Source organism: Sinocyclocheilus anshuiensis, unplaced genomic scaffold (genome assembly GCF_001515605.1).
Source record: "Sinocyclocheilus anshuiensis isolate Anshui unplaced genomic scaffold, SAMN03320099.WGS_v1.1 scaffold552, whole genome shotgun sequence".
Lineage (NCBI taxonomy): Eukaryota > Metazoa > Chordata > Actinopteri > Cypriniformes > Cyprinidae > Sinocyclocheilus > Sinocyclocheilus anshuiensis.
In genome coordinates, this window is record NW_015554362.1 from 1562262 (window position 1) to 1578337 (window position 16076).

Genomic DNA, 16076 nt, shown 5'->3' on the forward strand with positions numbered 1-16076 from the left:
CACACCGGCAGAAGTAATGATGATGAATGTGTCAGGGAAAAACAGTAAGATTAAACTGCATTAACATTTTAATAATCTATTGATAAACTAGTGTTTTCTGTGTTTTCGGCTTAAGAGATGAATTCGGCGACACTGACTCGTCATCTCCACAGTAGTGGATGCGCCTGCATGCAGGTTTCATACGGATTACATAATCTGAGAATATTCGTTTTTGAATTGTTTCATTTGAAATAGTGCTGGGCGGTATGACCAAAAATTTATATCACGGTATTTTCCAAAATTATACCGGTTTCACGGTACATGACAGTATTTTTTCTCTCTATAGATATATTTTTCATGTCTGTAAAGGCAAGTATACACTGAGTTTCGCGCTCAAGTTCACAGACAGAGACGGCAGAAAGCATATCCTGTTTGCTCTCATTATTTTACAAAAGCGCAATGTTTTGTTGTTATTGTGAGTGCACACAAATAAGCGTAGAGGCTTTACAGATTCGAAAGATGTATTACTCTTATCCGTATGACCAAAATGACGGAGTTTTTTAAGAGCAAGTGACTGCACCGGCGCCTCCATCTGTCATGCTGTGAGCGCGCGACTGTTCAGATCCACACTCCACACAGACACTTGAACAGCGCACATTTTTTTAGGTTAACATTAGATTGAGTGGCCATGTAAAGTTGCTACTACTTACATATTTCAGATGATAAGCCATATTTGAGGTCGATTAATGATGGATTACAAACGTTACAAAATCCAGCAGTTAACGATCGGTCCGTCACGGACTGCGTGACCTCACTTTTTTTTTTTCTGTGACTAAGGGACTAATAAAATTTTGGTTGACCAAGCCTCTTCTCGCCAACTAAATGTTAGTCGACTATTAGGGGGCATCCCTAATGATTACTGTGGGTTTATTCCCTCCAACCAGAATTAGTTTAACCTCCAAAGCTCAGTTGTTTCCAACAGGAAGGCACATTTCCTTTGACCCAGCTAGAATACATTTCCAGTGGACCAAAGCCATTGACATTCGCATGGGCCATTACTCTCAGTAAGTGCTGCAGCTCCAGCACCTGCGCGGCATCATATTGAGAGAAGTTCGGATGGATGGCGGCCAGATTTTGGCCTGATCTCTCAAGGGACATGAGGTTACCATGGGACAGTGTTTGTTGACGGGTAAAAATCTGTCAGTGTCGTGTCTCCGTGTCTCCTGGGGTCATGGTCCCCGGAGCAAACTCTATTTTTAAATATTATTTTGCGTATTCTGAGCATTACACATGCTTAAAGACCTAAACCTTCTCAGTATTATTTTGTGCATAAACTACATCAGTATATTTTTATTATTTTGTTATTTTATTTATTAATATTTGACTAATCTGACTCCGTTGTGGTATGCAATGTCCAATTTTTATGATCCAGTCAATTTCAAATAGATAAAACCTTAATTTTTCCTCATTGATCATCTTTTTTTTTTACCTGGAAATAAGTCAGATTATGGAAGTCGTGTGGGATTTAAATAACCACGTGAAGCATGAATGGCTGTTTGTAGATAATTTATTCAGCTTTATTCCCTCTATACAGCTTAGGTGTGCAGATTTTGTTTTACAGGATTGCATACTGCTGATTCTTTTGGAAACTAACAATGTTCAAAAAATTGTTTAGGCATTTGGCACTTTTTTGTGTACTTTCTCACTCAAAATACTTTTATGTAATTGTAATTATCCACTATAAATAAGTGTTTTTCACAAAATACAGATATTTGCATGTAATAAAGTGATATTTGCATGGTGTATTTGTCAGCAATGTTATGAGTTTATCAAGTCTGAAAGAACTTGGCAGTACAGAATGTAATAAAACATTATTTTTTTTTACTGTATGTCCTAATGCAGTGTGTTTGTTTAATAAACGGGCAAAAAACAGATATTCTGCTGTAAGCAGATATGTGATAGAAATAGTGCCAAGAACATTTAAACTTATATTGCATTTTTCTTAGGCCATAAACACCCCAGTGAAGACTTAACTTCTCTCTCATGATGAAACGGTTGTAATTATTTTCTTAATTAAGCCTGGTTTAGCTCATTCTGTTCTTGCCTGTAGGCTCAGTCTGGTATAAAAGTAAAGGACACATTGATGCTCTTTTTCGGTCACAAGACCAGCAGTGATTACAGCACACACCAACAGAGATGATGCAACAGGAAAACTCTAGTTTATATTGTCATTTTACCCATTTTATGTTACTCCTTTAACATATTTGAATATGCAGATTCAGTAGTTTATATTTTAAAGTCAACATTAAATTACTGTAATGCACATTACTGGTCTTAAATATGCAAATGATGTGCTTAATAAATATGCGTTGACTTTTTTTTAAACGAGTTATAAACCTCACAGGTGTCTAATCAACAATTTATGTTACCAAAAGAATGTTTATTTATCAAAATATTTAATAAACACTTAAAAATACATTTAAGTAACCTCATGAAATTAGTATAAAATAATAAATAATCAAATTAAAAGTTTATACAGTTTGTTTTTTATAATTTTGCTTGTTTTCTAAAAGTTTGGATGAAAAATTATTGTTGAAAGTCTAAATTTTATGCCTCTACATAAATGTGTTCATCATATTATACTGTCGTTGTCAAGCAAGTCAATACTGATGATAAATTGCTTTATTTTCCAGGATGGTTCCAGGCGGTGCAAGGAAAGGAAAAAGACGGTGTCATTCAGTAGCATGCCAACAGAGAAGAAGATCAGCAGTGCAAGTGACTGCATTAATTCAATGGTGGACGGGTCTGAACTCAGGAAAGTACGCTCCAACTCCAGAGTCTACCACCGTTACTTCCTCCTAGATGCCGACATGCAGTCTTTGCGATGGGAGCCATCCAAAAAAGAGTTCGACAAGGCCAAGATTGATGTAAAATCAATTAAAGAGGTGCGAACTGGTAAAAACACGGACACCTTCAGGACCAATGGAAATTCGGATCAGATTTCTGAGGATTGTGCATTCTCTATAATCTATGGGGAGAACTATGAATCACTTGATTTAGTGGCAAATTCAGCCGATGTAGCAAATATATGGGTGACTGGACTCAGGTACTTAATATCATATGGAAAACACACTCTTAACATGATTCAGAGCAGTCAGGACAACATGCGTGCGTCCTGGCTGGGCGACCTCTTTGACGAAGCCGACGTCATTGGCGGAAAATGCATTAGTCTTTGTTCGGCCGTGCAGCTGATCAAGAAGTTAAGTCCTGGGCTGAAAAATGTCAAGATAGAGCTGAAGTTCAAAGAGTTGCACAAAGCGAAAGATAAAATCGGTTCCGACATGACCAAGGAGGAGTTCATTGAAGTCTTTCACGACCTTTGCACAAGACCAGAAATCTATTTTTTGTTGGTGCAGTTCTCAAGCAACAAGGAATTTCTTGACACCAAGGACCTGATGATCTTTTTGGAGGCAGAGCAGGGCATGGCCAAGGTGAGCGAAGACATCAGCGTGGAAATTATTCAGAAGTACGAACCTTCGAAGGAGGGGCAACTCAAGGGATGGCTCTCCCTGGATGGGTTTATCAATTACCTCATGTCAGCAGACTGCCACATCTTTGATCCTGAACAAAAAATAGTATGCCAAGACATGAACCAACCCCTTTCTCACTATTACATAAACTCTTCCCACAATACCTACCTGATTGAGGACCAGTTCAGGGGTCCGTCAGACATTACGGGCTACATCCGTGCCCTAAAGATGGGCTGCAGGAGCGTGGAACTTGATGTATGGGATGGGCCGGATAATGAACCGGTCATTTACACGGGCCATACGATGACCTCACATATTGTCTTCCGCAGCGTCATTGACATCATCAACAAGTACGCTTTCGTAGCCTCGGAATTTCCTCTGTTCCTGTGCTTGGAGAACCACTGTTCCTTGAAGCAACAGAAGGTAATGTTTCAGCACCTGAAGAAAATACTCGGAGACAAAATCCACGCGGATCCTCCCAACCTTGAGGACAACTACCTTCCGTCCCCTTCGAACCTAAAGGGAAAGTTTCTTCTGAAAGGAAAGAAACTTGCGAGCAACTGCACCGGCTCCGAAGGCGAGGTGACGGATGAGGACGAGGGTGCGGAAATGTCTCAACGGATGAACAACGAGGGTGGCGAGCAGCAGACGGTTGTTCAACCCAAAAAGTTCCAGCTTTCCAAGGATCTGTCCGACTTGGTAACCTTATGTAAATCTGTTCGGTTTAAGGATTTCCAGACAGCTTTCCAGAACCAGAAGCACTGGGAGCTCTGCTCCTTCAATGAGGTCTTTGCCAGTCGGTGTGCCACTGACCACCCTGGTGAGTTTGTTAACTACAACAAGAAGTTTTTAGCAAGGGTTTACCCAAGTCCAATGCGAATTGATTCTAGCAACATGAACCCGCAGGACTTTTGGAAATGCGGCTGTCAAATAGTAGCAATGAACTATCAAACACCGGGTCTCATGATGGACCTCAACATCGGCTGGTTTAGACAAAACGGGAACTGTGGGTATGTTTTACGCCCAGCGATCATGAGGGAGCAGGTGTCTTATTTCAGTGCCAATACTAAAGACTCTGTTCCGGGAGTGTCTCCACAGCTCCTTCACATAAAGATCATTAGCGGACAAAATTTACCTAAACCCAAGGGCTCAGGCCACAAAGGTGATGTGGTAGATCCATACGTTTATGTTGAAATTCATGGCATCCCTGCGGATTGTGCAGAACAAAGGACTAAAACGATCCATCAGAATGGCGACAACCCCATCTTTGACGAAAGTTTCGAGTTTCAGATTAACCTTCCGGAACTGGCAATGGTGCGCTTTGTTGTTCTGGATGATGACTACATTGGGGATGAGTTTATCGGTCAGTACACAATTCCGTTTGAATGCATTCAGCCAGGTTTCCGCCACATTCCCCTGCAGTCGCTGACGGGCGAAGTCCTTCCACACGCCTGGCTCTTCGTCCATGTGGCCATTACTAACCGTCGTGGTGGGGGTAAACCTCACAAAAGGGGGCTTTCGGTCCGCAAGGGTAAAAAGGGTCGGGAGTACGCCACCATGAGGATACTTCTCATCAAGGCTATAGATGAAGTCTTTAAATCTGCTGCACAGCCACTTCGGGAGGCCACTGATCTCAGAGAGAACATGCAGGTGAGATAACGCTTACCTCAATGAGAAACAAAGTCATGACTTGTTTTTTACATGAATGCCATAAAGGCTCAGTGTGAATGCAAAGATCAAGGTGAATATTGTAAAATTAATTCTAGTTGATATTTCTCCCCAAAATCTAAGAATAAATAAATGAGATATTTAAAAAAATATTTTGACAAAATAACATATTTGGAAAAAAAGAAAGCAAAAAAAAATCAGAAAATCAATTTTACTTACTATATATACATATAGTCTTCAATTAAATTAATAATAAATTATTTTATTAAAAAACATGATACCAGTCATTGGTGTCATAAAAACTGTAAAATGCTTTTGCATTATGGTCATGATGAGTCTTATTTGTGGGTTGATTAGGGAAAATATAATGTCATATTTCTTTCTTTAGATTTTTAGGTGACATATGACATGGACAGGTTTTGTGAGATTCACCCCATTCAAGTTATGCAAATGTCTCGAATCAGGAAATGTTTAGTTTGCAGCTTGCCAAGACGGCTTGCCCAACTGTATTTCAGTGTGACAAAAGTCTTCTTTTCGTAGCGTGAGAAAGTTTTCTCAAATCAAACTTCAAAAAGTCGACCCTGAGAAGGAAGCACAGCTTACAGGACGTTTCTCCTCACAAGGCCAGGAGCACTTGAACTGAAACCTCTCTGGCACTGATAAACAAAAATGCTGATTTTTAATCAGCTGCAGTTCCTCGATGTTGCACAACTTGTTGAACTGGTACAAAAAACATCTTGAAGATTGACCACAGACCCTTTTTTAGACACAAGAACTGAAAATATACTTATACATAGGCTACAGGTAGGGGAACGTCTCATGGATAAAAGGGGTTGGCACTACTATAACAAGAAGCACTGAGAAGATTTTGAAGTCAGGAAACAGTTTTTTTCTCTTCTTCTTAAGATTATACCGCAGATGGTGTTTCAATTTGTTTTTTTCATTGGTTTTTGGGCGGTTGCCTTTAGAATGAATATAGCAATCTTGTCAGAATGACCTTGATTCGTACTTCAGGATCAGTGATGATCAAAAGAATATTTCACTGCAGCTTCTTTATATTAATGCTTTGTAGGGCTGGAAAGCTAAAATAAATGATTTCTCAATATTTTTGACTAAATAGCATACAGCTAATAAAAGGTTTACGACCAATGGTAAATTAAGTATATCGGCTCAAGAATCGGTTCATTTAAATGAACAGTTTGAATTGATTAACAGAAAGCATTCCAATTTTTGGGGGGGAAATTCACAATGTTTAGTTTTACAGTATATTGCTAGCAAAAACATCATGAATATATTAATATAACTCACATCCCTAATGCCTCAGTTATTTTACATTTAAAGGTTTTAGATCAGAGAATGGAGCAGTATACATAGTCTCCTGCTTTGGTGTTTGCTTTATTTCAGCGTAAGCTATTCTATTCATAACAGTATTTTAGTAGTTCTGTTTACATTGCATTCTTCCTGTGGAAACAATTCCAGGCTCTGAGGCTGTGACGCTTCTGCTGCGTTCAGTAGTTATATGCGTCTCTGTTAAATATTGCTGTTGCTTGTGTCTTAAACTCACGAGAGGAGCCTTCACAAGAAAAATGACATCTTCCTCCCACATTCAGAGCAGTGTGTTTGTAGAAGAAACACTCACAAAAACCATTTCCTATCGCATTTCTTGTTCGTGGACGTTCACTGTGGGGAAGTCAGCACATTGCTGCCATTGGCTTGGTTTTTGTTTTCTCGTCACCTCCCACAACTATGTTCAGATTAGCATGCTAATGCTCTTGCTATTTCTGCTGCGTGTTACATGTACATGCATATACAGTATATTAGGTGTAGCATGCAGTATGCATACTGTATCACATAATGCAATGATCTCAACATTTCCAATAAACTGTAAGTGATATTATTATTATTATTGATGTTAAGCCCTTGATTTTTGTAAAAATTATTAATTGATTGGACTGTGAGAGTTTAAATTTGCAAAATATTGTATGTATTTTTGAGATTATATACCTGATGAGCTCATGTAACAAAAAAAAAAAGTATAATATTTTAGAAATTATACGCACAGTATGCAGTATGTTAGTATTCCATTCCAAACATAATAGTAGCCAGCAACTATTGTACTTTGTAATAGCATTTTTAAAATATATTTTATGCTTTATTTGGGGAAAAAATCAAATTGCAACTTTTATGGTATACATTTCATTGCAATTTAAATGCATAGAAAAACATTTAAAAAGTAAAGCATCCAGGTTTGTTGTGCTGCTTTTAGTTGCTGCACAATTTGGCCAACATTCTGTTCATTATTATATTCATATATATATATATATATATATATATATATAAATTATATATCACTATGACTATAAATAATAATAATAGAAAACCTAGTGAAAATGATTGAAATAACTTAAATTTAAATTTGAGGGAAAACAAAACATTATTCAAATTAAAATTATGAAAAAGTATAATAATAATAATAATAATTATTATAATTATTATTATTGCTGCTACTTCTACTAAATCAAATAGAAAAAACATTAAATAAAGTAAAATAAGAAATTTGTAATATTTCACTGGAAAAAATCAAGTAAGAAAGAAACATTTTATTTCAAACTTTTGAAAAATATTTTTGATGAAACACCACATTTAAGAAAAATAATATAATAATTTAATTTTAAATTACAACTGTAAAATTGCTTATATTTATGTTTATAAAATTGTTTATATTTATGGCTCTATTAATTTCTTCATTTTTCAAACGTCAAACCTTTGAAATCCTTTTGACGGAAGACCACAGGGTTTCTGTTTTGTTGATAAGCTCTTCTAATTTCAAGTATAGGAAGATGCAAACACCATCAGATAATGAGCAGCTCGTGTGTAAAAGAACACAGTGCCACGCTTCACTCTGAAGCACACAGCACATATAGATATTTATTAAATCAAAGCCATATTGCAATTTCGCTTTCATTTTGATTAACCGTGCAGCCCTACATTTGGTGGTAGATATTATCATAAACAAAACAATGTGTTCGGTGCTGCAGAACATTTATGTGCACGCTCACTCTTTGACCTACATGTCCTTCACAGAATGCCATTGTGCCGTTTAAAGAGCTTTGCGGTCTGTCTGCGGTGGCCAACCTGAAGCAGTGTATACTAGCACTGTCCCCGCGCCTCGTCGGGCCGGACAGCAGCCTGGTTTTGCTGTTTAACCTCAAAGATCAGTACCCCACCATGGAGGCCCAGGGCCTGCTGCCTGAAGTGCTGAAGAAAGTGGTCACCGCTTATGAGATGGTGAGTACATTTCTAGGAATAGGTCCTCCAAAACTCCAAAAATGAAAATTCTGTCTTAAATCACTCACTCTCCTCTTTCTAGATACTTTTTTTTCAATTGAACACAAATTTGGAATATTTAGCTATTTGTCTTACAACTGCAGTGAACATGACACCGTATTCAAAGTGTTCAGGTGCCACAGAATAGCTTTGTGTGACTGAAATGTGTTATTCTGATCCGCACACGGGAAAAAAATTAATTATGTTCTTCTTTAATAGTGTCTTGTTTTCCAGTACAAAAACATTCTTATACAGTATGTTTACATTTAGATACATTTACTTGAAAAGCAAAATGACTTCCAGAAAACAAAACTTAATATCTATCAAAATTAAGTGAGTTTTTGCTTAAAACAAGAACAAATATCTTGTGTAAGAAAAATAATAATTGTTTCCCCTTGAATTAAGATTTTTTTCTAACCCCATTGGCAGATATTTTTTGTTGTTTTAAGCATAAACAATTTTTATACATTTTTCAGAAAACAAGACTTAATGTCTTAAGTCATTTCAAGTAAATGTATATTGATTTAAGAATTTGTAGATATTTGTACAAAAATAGTAAGCAAGAAAATCATTTCTGCAGTGGATTTGTGGATTTTGATGGAAATTAGATTTAAAATAACTTAATAAATGTATTAGTAGCTTATAACACAATAAAATTAGCAAATTCCAGTACACATATTTAAACATTCTTATAGATAAATATTAGATAAATGTATTTGAGATTTCAGATATATTTACATGAGAAGCAAATTGACTTAAATGTTTCTATCAATCTATCAAAATTAAGCAAGTTTTTGCTTAAAACAAGGTAAAATATCTGACAGCGGGGTATGAAAAAAAAAATATTTTTTTCTGTTTGAGAAGATTATTTTATTTATTAAGATTATTTAATTATTAAGATTATTTTTCTAACTGCATTGGCAGATTTTTTTTTTCTTGTTTTAAGCATACGTTTTTTTTATATGCATTTTTCTTGTGTCTTGATTTATGAATGTTTAGATATTTGTACTGGAGAACAAGAAGAAAGAGAAATTCTGTATGCACGCATTTAGTTTGCATGATTCCATGTAGCCTCAAGAGAAATAAAGTCTTTTTGGATGCATGTTGACTCAGATTTGATGAGTTACAATGATGCAACCATGAATAAAGCAGGTCTGTATCCATGGGTCATGACAATGAGTCGCAAAAGTTTTTGTTTTTGCTTATGTTTGAATAATTCACCATCACAAATTGAAAATTCAAACTGCCCAGAGAATGTTTTTTGCCGTTTGATGAGCAGGAACGGAATGAGAGTCTCCAAGCTCTTGTTTCAGGAAGAACGCTGGAGCAGAGGAACACAACAGATCCATATGAGACCAAATTCCTCATATCAACATGTCAAAACCTGGGTTATCTCTTTTCTATTTTTTGGCTGTTGCTATTGCCGAAATCTAAATAGCAAAGTGTTTATTGTCCGACGACTCGCATATATGAATGAGCTGAACGATATCCGTGAGGAAACGCTGCGCTGTTTGTGCACCAGTTAAACAAGGGGTTGCTGTTGTCCTCCTCCTGGTCCCCCGCTCTATAAATACCCCCTATAGTGGTTTGTCTGCCACCAAGGCTGCAATTTCTTCAGCCATTAGTAATGTAATGACAGTGGGCATGATGATGATGATGAGACAGCTGCTGCAGCTGTGTGTGCATGAGGCTACGGCCCGCGCCTCTTTCACAGCTACAACCAAAAAGTGGTGTGGCCTAGTGATTAAAGAGCAAGTCACTGAAAACCAGGAAATATCAGGGGATTTTTAAATGGTTTTCCAGCCTGGAATTTTCTATAGTGCATATATTTTTCTAGTTAGGCTCTTCTCTGAAATACAATTCTATTCTAAAGTAAGATTTTTGTTTTTGCATTTATTTCATGCAGTAAAATGCAGTAAAAACTGTAATTTTGTGAATTATTATTGCAAATTAGTATAACTGGTTTCTTTTTGGATATCTGTAAAAATGTAATTAATTTCTGTGATACAAAGCTGAATTTTCAGCATCATTACTCCAGTGAATCTTTAGTGTCACAGGAAATCATTCTAATATGTTAAAAAAATGGACACGACTAGAAATCAGTGGTTAAGTTGTATTTACAACACTGTTCCAGAACAGTTCAACCGAAATATTCATAATGTTATTTTTAGCAACATCATATGACCCCTTTAAACTATTTAATGCGCCCTTTCAGTATAAATAATTAATTTTTGAATTTCTTAAAAAAAGAAAAGGTATTAAATATACCAGGTCGTCTGAGTTGGCTCTTGTCAATAAATGTGTCTGAATAATTTCGTAGTGAACTAATCCGAATTGATTTTTGGATGACTTGGATGTAGGGCTAGTTTGATAGATGCATTCAATTTGATTAAAATGCATTCATAAACACTCAGCCTTAAGTTACCACAAATGGGATGTGTGTAGTGTCACCTCACTAGAAGTGAATTCTCACATTAACTAGTTGCTTATAAGCATGCATATTACTAGCATATTGGCTGTTTATTAGTACTTATAAAGCACATACCTTATTCTGCATGACCATATTTTAGATCTCTTAATCCTAACTCATTCCTAAACTGAACAGCTAGCTTACTAACTATTAATAAGCACCAAATTAGGAGTTTACTAAGGCAGATGTCGTAGTTAATAGTAAGAATTGGACCTGACTGATCTGTACATTTTCTGTAGAGAGTGTGAGTGGTGTTTGCCTGTGCAAGCCCAAATCTAGGTTCTTTCAGCGATTGTTTTGGTTGCAGATGAATGCAAACTCTGCATGGGTCTCCGAGTGGAATGGTGTGAAGAAATAGTTTTGACACTTGCATACTGTTAGCTTTCCTGTCTGCTTCTGTCAGGTCTGGGTGACTGTCAGCACGTGGCGAAGCCATCAGAAAGTGTGCGCTCCGACCCGACTTCCTGGAAAGTTGCCACAGCCTCGTGATTGATCGCAATGAGAGGTTTCTGAGCACGAGCCATTGGAAAGAGATGCTGGCGCGAAACTAAAGCAGCTGTTCTCCTCTTTGTTGGCATGGAAAGATAATCTGGCCCTGACAAGTGACCCTGCAATGCTTTTGGCCACTATAGTGATGTACAATTCAATTAGACTGACCTGCGGTACATAAGGAACTGTGCCATTGGCAGTGCATTAAATTAAAGTTTCAGTTTATCCTTTTTTTCTACATCACAAGAGCCAGTAATTGCTCAAGACGACGAGCTCAGCTGATTCATTGTCATAGAAATGATACCACAAACAGGTTGCGAAAATCTTCCTTTTGTAACTTGTTTTCCAGACACACATTTCTGTACTTTCAAATAAGGGTAAAAATGACAAAAAAAATTATTCCAGAAGGACACATTAAATTAAATTCAAAATTGACAGTAAAGGCATTTACTGTAAAATGTAGCAAAAGATTATTTTCTCAAATAAACAACGTTTCTATTAATCAAATAAAAATGTATCACAGTTTCCACAAAAAAACAACACCGATAATATTAATAATAAATGTTTCTTAAGCAGCAAATCAGCATATTAGAATGATTTCTGAAGGATCATGTGACACTGAAGACTGGAGTAATGGTGCTGAAAATTCAGCTTTGTATCACAGGAATAAATTACATTTTAAAATATATTAAAATAGAAAACAGTTATCTTAAATTGCAATAATATTTCACATTATTGCTGTTTTTACTGTATTTTTAATCAAATAAATGCAGCATTGGAGAGCATAAAAAAAAAAAAATCTACAAAACAGCCGTTGTTACCAAATAGATTCAACATGTTAACTGCAGGAAGTTTCAACAATTAAAGCATGACTTCACATTTCCCACCCCGTTATGTTTTGTAAGCGTAAACTCTTCCCAGAGGACATTGTTTTTATGATACATGCAAGCATTTCAAGAGTCTAAAGGTCAGAACGAGCATATGCATAATCTGCATGAATAAACTTAAACCGAGGCTTGAGACTGAGATGAACTATGCTGGTAAATCATAGCACAGCTCATTTACATAGAGATGCATTAAAGGGTTAGTTCACCCAAAAATGAAAATTCTGTTATTAATTACTCACCCTCGTGTTGTTCGAAACCCGTAAGACCTTCGTTCATCTTCGGAACACAATTTAAGATATTTTTGATGAAATATGAGGGCTCTCTGACCCTCCCATAGACAGCAAGGTAACTACCACGTTCAAGGTCCAGAAAAGTACCAAGATGATCGACAAGTAGTCCGTGTGACATCAGTGGTTCAACTGTAAAGTTACGAAGCTACGAGAATACTTTTTTGCGCAAAGAAAACAAAAATAACGACTTTATTCCACATTTTCATCACGCCGGATCTGGGTCAGCGCCGGTGCCGCCACACGCTCTCGTCATGGTACTGTCGTGAAAGCGCGTCCAAAGTAGAGATGAAAATGTGGAATAAAGTCGTTATTTTTGTTTTCTATGTGCAAAAAAGTATTCTCGTAGCTTCGTAACTTTACATTTGAACCACTGATGTCACACGGACTACTTGTCGATCATCTTGGTACTTTTCTGGACCTTGAAAGTGGTAGTTACCTTGCTGTCTATGGGAGGGTCAGAGAGCCCTCAGATTTCATCAAAAATATCTTAAATTGTGTTCCGAAGATGAACGAAGGTCTTATGGGTTAGGAACAGCACGAGGGTGAGTAATTAATGACAGAATTTTCATTTTTGGGTGAACTAAACCTTTAAATATACAGTAGCGAAAACATGTATTAGCATTATTAAAATTGTGATTATTTCTAAGGGTCAGAGAGAGGGTACAAAATGAACATGAAAAACAACGTGTAAGAAACCTAGACTAGCCTTATAAATGAACTTCAGCAAAGAAAAAAGGATATCATGTGGCCTTTAATAAATGCAGCTTTACTTTGTCTGTCTTGGCAGCATGTTGAGTCTCATAAGAGAAGTTTTTGAACCAGTCTCTGGCTTTCTGATGTGGTTGGTGTTGGGGCACTGCAGGATCTGTAGCCGTTGGCCTGTGCCGAGACGTCTGTCTGAATTAGATTTAGTGTGTGTCTGAATAGTCTGGCGTAATTAAATGTAGGAATCTGCTCACCTCATTAGAAGGGTGTGGGTCCATGTTGAACAAAAGAGCATATCTATTACATAATCTGTCCTACTTTCTGTCCTACTATGACTTTCCTCTTTAGGCGAGCTGTGCACAACCAATTCAGCAACCATGTACTTCCTGTTTTGTATTGTTTCTACTAAACTTATGCTGTTCAAAAGGTCAAAAATAGATTTTTTTTTCCCTCAGACTCCATCAGGCCAGTCGTTGCCATGTCCTTGGGATGGATGGATAGATAAATAAATTACAGATAATAAATTGTTTTTCATAAGACAAATGTATAACTTTTAAAAAGGTTTAGAATTTTATACAGCTTATTATACAGCTCCTAACTACTGTATAATTTACTGTAAAATGTGTGTAACTTCATACAAGACCCATATTCAGGAATAATTTCTAAACATGAAAATGTCTTCTCATCATTTACACAAAAGGAGAAAACAATACTACTTATTTATTTTAATATTTTATTACTATTTATTTTATTTTTTTACTTTATTTTTCTGGTCACTGGAATGTATTCATATGACCTCAGGCACATGAATTGCCATTTATACAAAAGTAGGACAGAATTGTATTTTTTTTATTATTATTATTTTATCACTACCTATTTACTTTATTTTTATTTTTGCTTTTTTATTTTACTTTCTGTGTGACTGGAATGTATTTGTTACATTTCCTATGACCTCTGAATGTATGCGAGTATCTGCAGGGTACAGGCCACTGTGGCACACTACAAATGAGCTGTCATCAGACTGTTACAGTAACCGCACAGATGCTCATTACGTGTCCCTTTCTCCCGTGTTCACAGATGATCCAGACCAGCCGAACGCTGCTGGAGAGCTCAGACAGCGTGTATGAGCGAATACTGCAAGTCCAGAAATCAGGTAAGAATGAAAAACCATGCGAGAGAACAAAAGGAAAGACAAGGTGAGCGAGAGAAAGAGAAGGACAGAGTGTTCCACAAGGGACGGGTGTTTCTTGGAACACAGCCAATCGACGCGGCCTTTCGATCGCAGCTCCCTCTGAAATAGAAAGAAAACACGAATGCATTCATATAAAAAAGCTCAAAGAGAAAGATTTAATTATGCCACACTGTGTTATATAAGACTTATTGTGCGTTTCTCTTCACCTGTGTGATGTCCTGCTTTTCAAACAACGTTCAAGTAGGGGTTTTTTGACTCTCAATAGTGTCATTCGCTCTGTGTTCTCTAATTAACGGGGACTTAAAGGGTAAACATCTATGGCCTATCAAAGCCATGCAATCAATGTGACGGTAACAGCTGCACGATGCAATCGCCCAAGATCGGCCTCAATTGCATTCACTCCGAAATGAAAGAGAAAGCCCGAATGCAAAAGAAAGGCAGCGTGTTTTATCAAGCATTCATGTAATTTTAAGGTGCATCTGTAGCCTTTTGAAATTGCATTGATTTTTTTTTTTGAAGTGCACAATGTAGCTTCACTTCTGATCTCACAAATCAAATCAGACGGAGGAATCAAAATGTAATCTATAAAACAGACAAAATTAAATATAGCCTGGCAAAGTTTAGCTTTTTTGTTAGTGAGGCAAAGCATGAAGTGAAAAAAAGAGATGTGCATCATTCCTGCTGTGATTCACATTTCCTCATTTTCCTGTTGCCTTAAATAGCAGCATTATATTAACTTAAAACAACCTAGCAACCACTGTGAACATACGTGCTGAGTAAAAATGCACAAAGAGCCACTCAGAATACCTTAGCAACTACCTAGCACTCCCTAGCAACAAATATTCGGAACACCTTAGCAACTGCTGACAACCATCCACAACACCCTAGCAACCACTAAGAACATGCTATCTCCACAGAAACATGCAAATAACACCTTAGAAACCACCTATAGAACTCCCTTGTGACATCGCTCGGAACACCTTAGCAACCATTTAACAATACCCCGGCAACCGTTCACACCACTCTTGCTTCCTTCAGAAAATGTGAAGATGTAGTTCATCATCAAACTATCACTCAGCCGCTTCCATCTTTGATTTCTTCTGCTTAAAGGCTTGTGCACACCGGGATGAATATCGCGCACGATTATCGCCAACGTTTAACGCCTCGTGATTAAACATAGGGCACCAATGTGAGTGTGCACACCGACGCGCAAAGCGCCAGGCGTAAAAGCGTGATTTAAAAAAAAAACGCCTCAGGCTCGTTTTTTTTAGTTTGACGAGCCGCGTCATGACAAACGTGACAGCGACTACAAAAGTCTCGATAAGAGGGAGTTGTTATGGAGATGAATTGCAGATCAAATAGGATTCGATGTGTACCGGGGTATTTTTCATTAAGCTCCATCTAATGTCAGGGAGTGAATTTGCATGTTCACTCGGCTCATCGCCAGTGAAAATCGCTTGGGTATGAACACACAAGACGCATCAAAAAACGTCTCGAAAAACGCTGGCAATAAGAACGCATGATAATCGTCCCGGGGTG

General features: G+C 37.2%; 1 protein-coding gene across 4 annotated transcripts in view; it reads left to right on the top strand.

Annotated features, from left to right (window-relative positions):
* plcl2 (phospholipase C like 2) overlaps window positions 1-16076 on the top strand; it is a 68738-nt gene that overhangs the window by 24706 nt on the left and 27956 nt on the right. For all 4 annotated transcript variants that reach the window (XR_001632200.1, XR_001632199.1, XR_001632201.1 and 1 more), the window contains exons 2-4: window positions 2673-5159; window positions 8262-8465; window positions 14423-14498. Coding sequence is in view for 1 of the 4 variants with exons in the window: in XM_016464378.1 (XP_016319864.1) it covers window positions 2673-5159; window positions 8262-8465; window positions 14423-14498 (2767 nt within the window). In the remaining 3 variants the exon portion in view is untranslated. The remainder of the gene's footprint in view (window positions 1-2672; window positions 5160-8261; window positions 8466-14422; window positions 14499-16076) is intronic.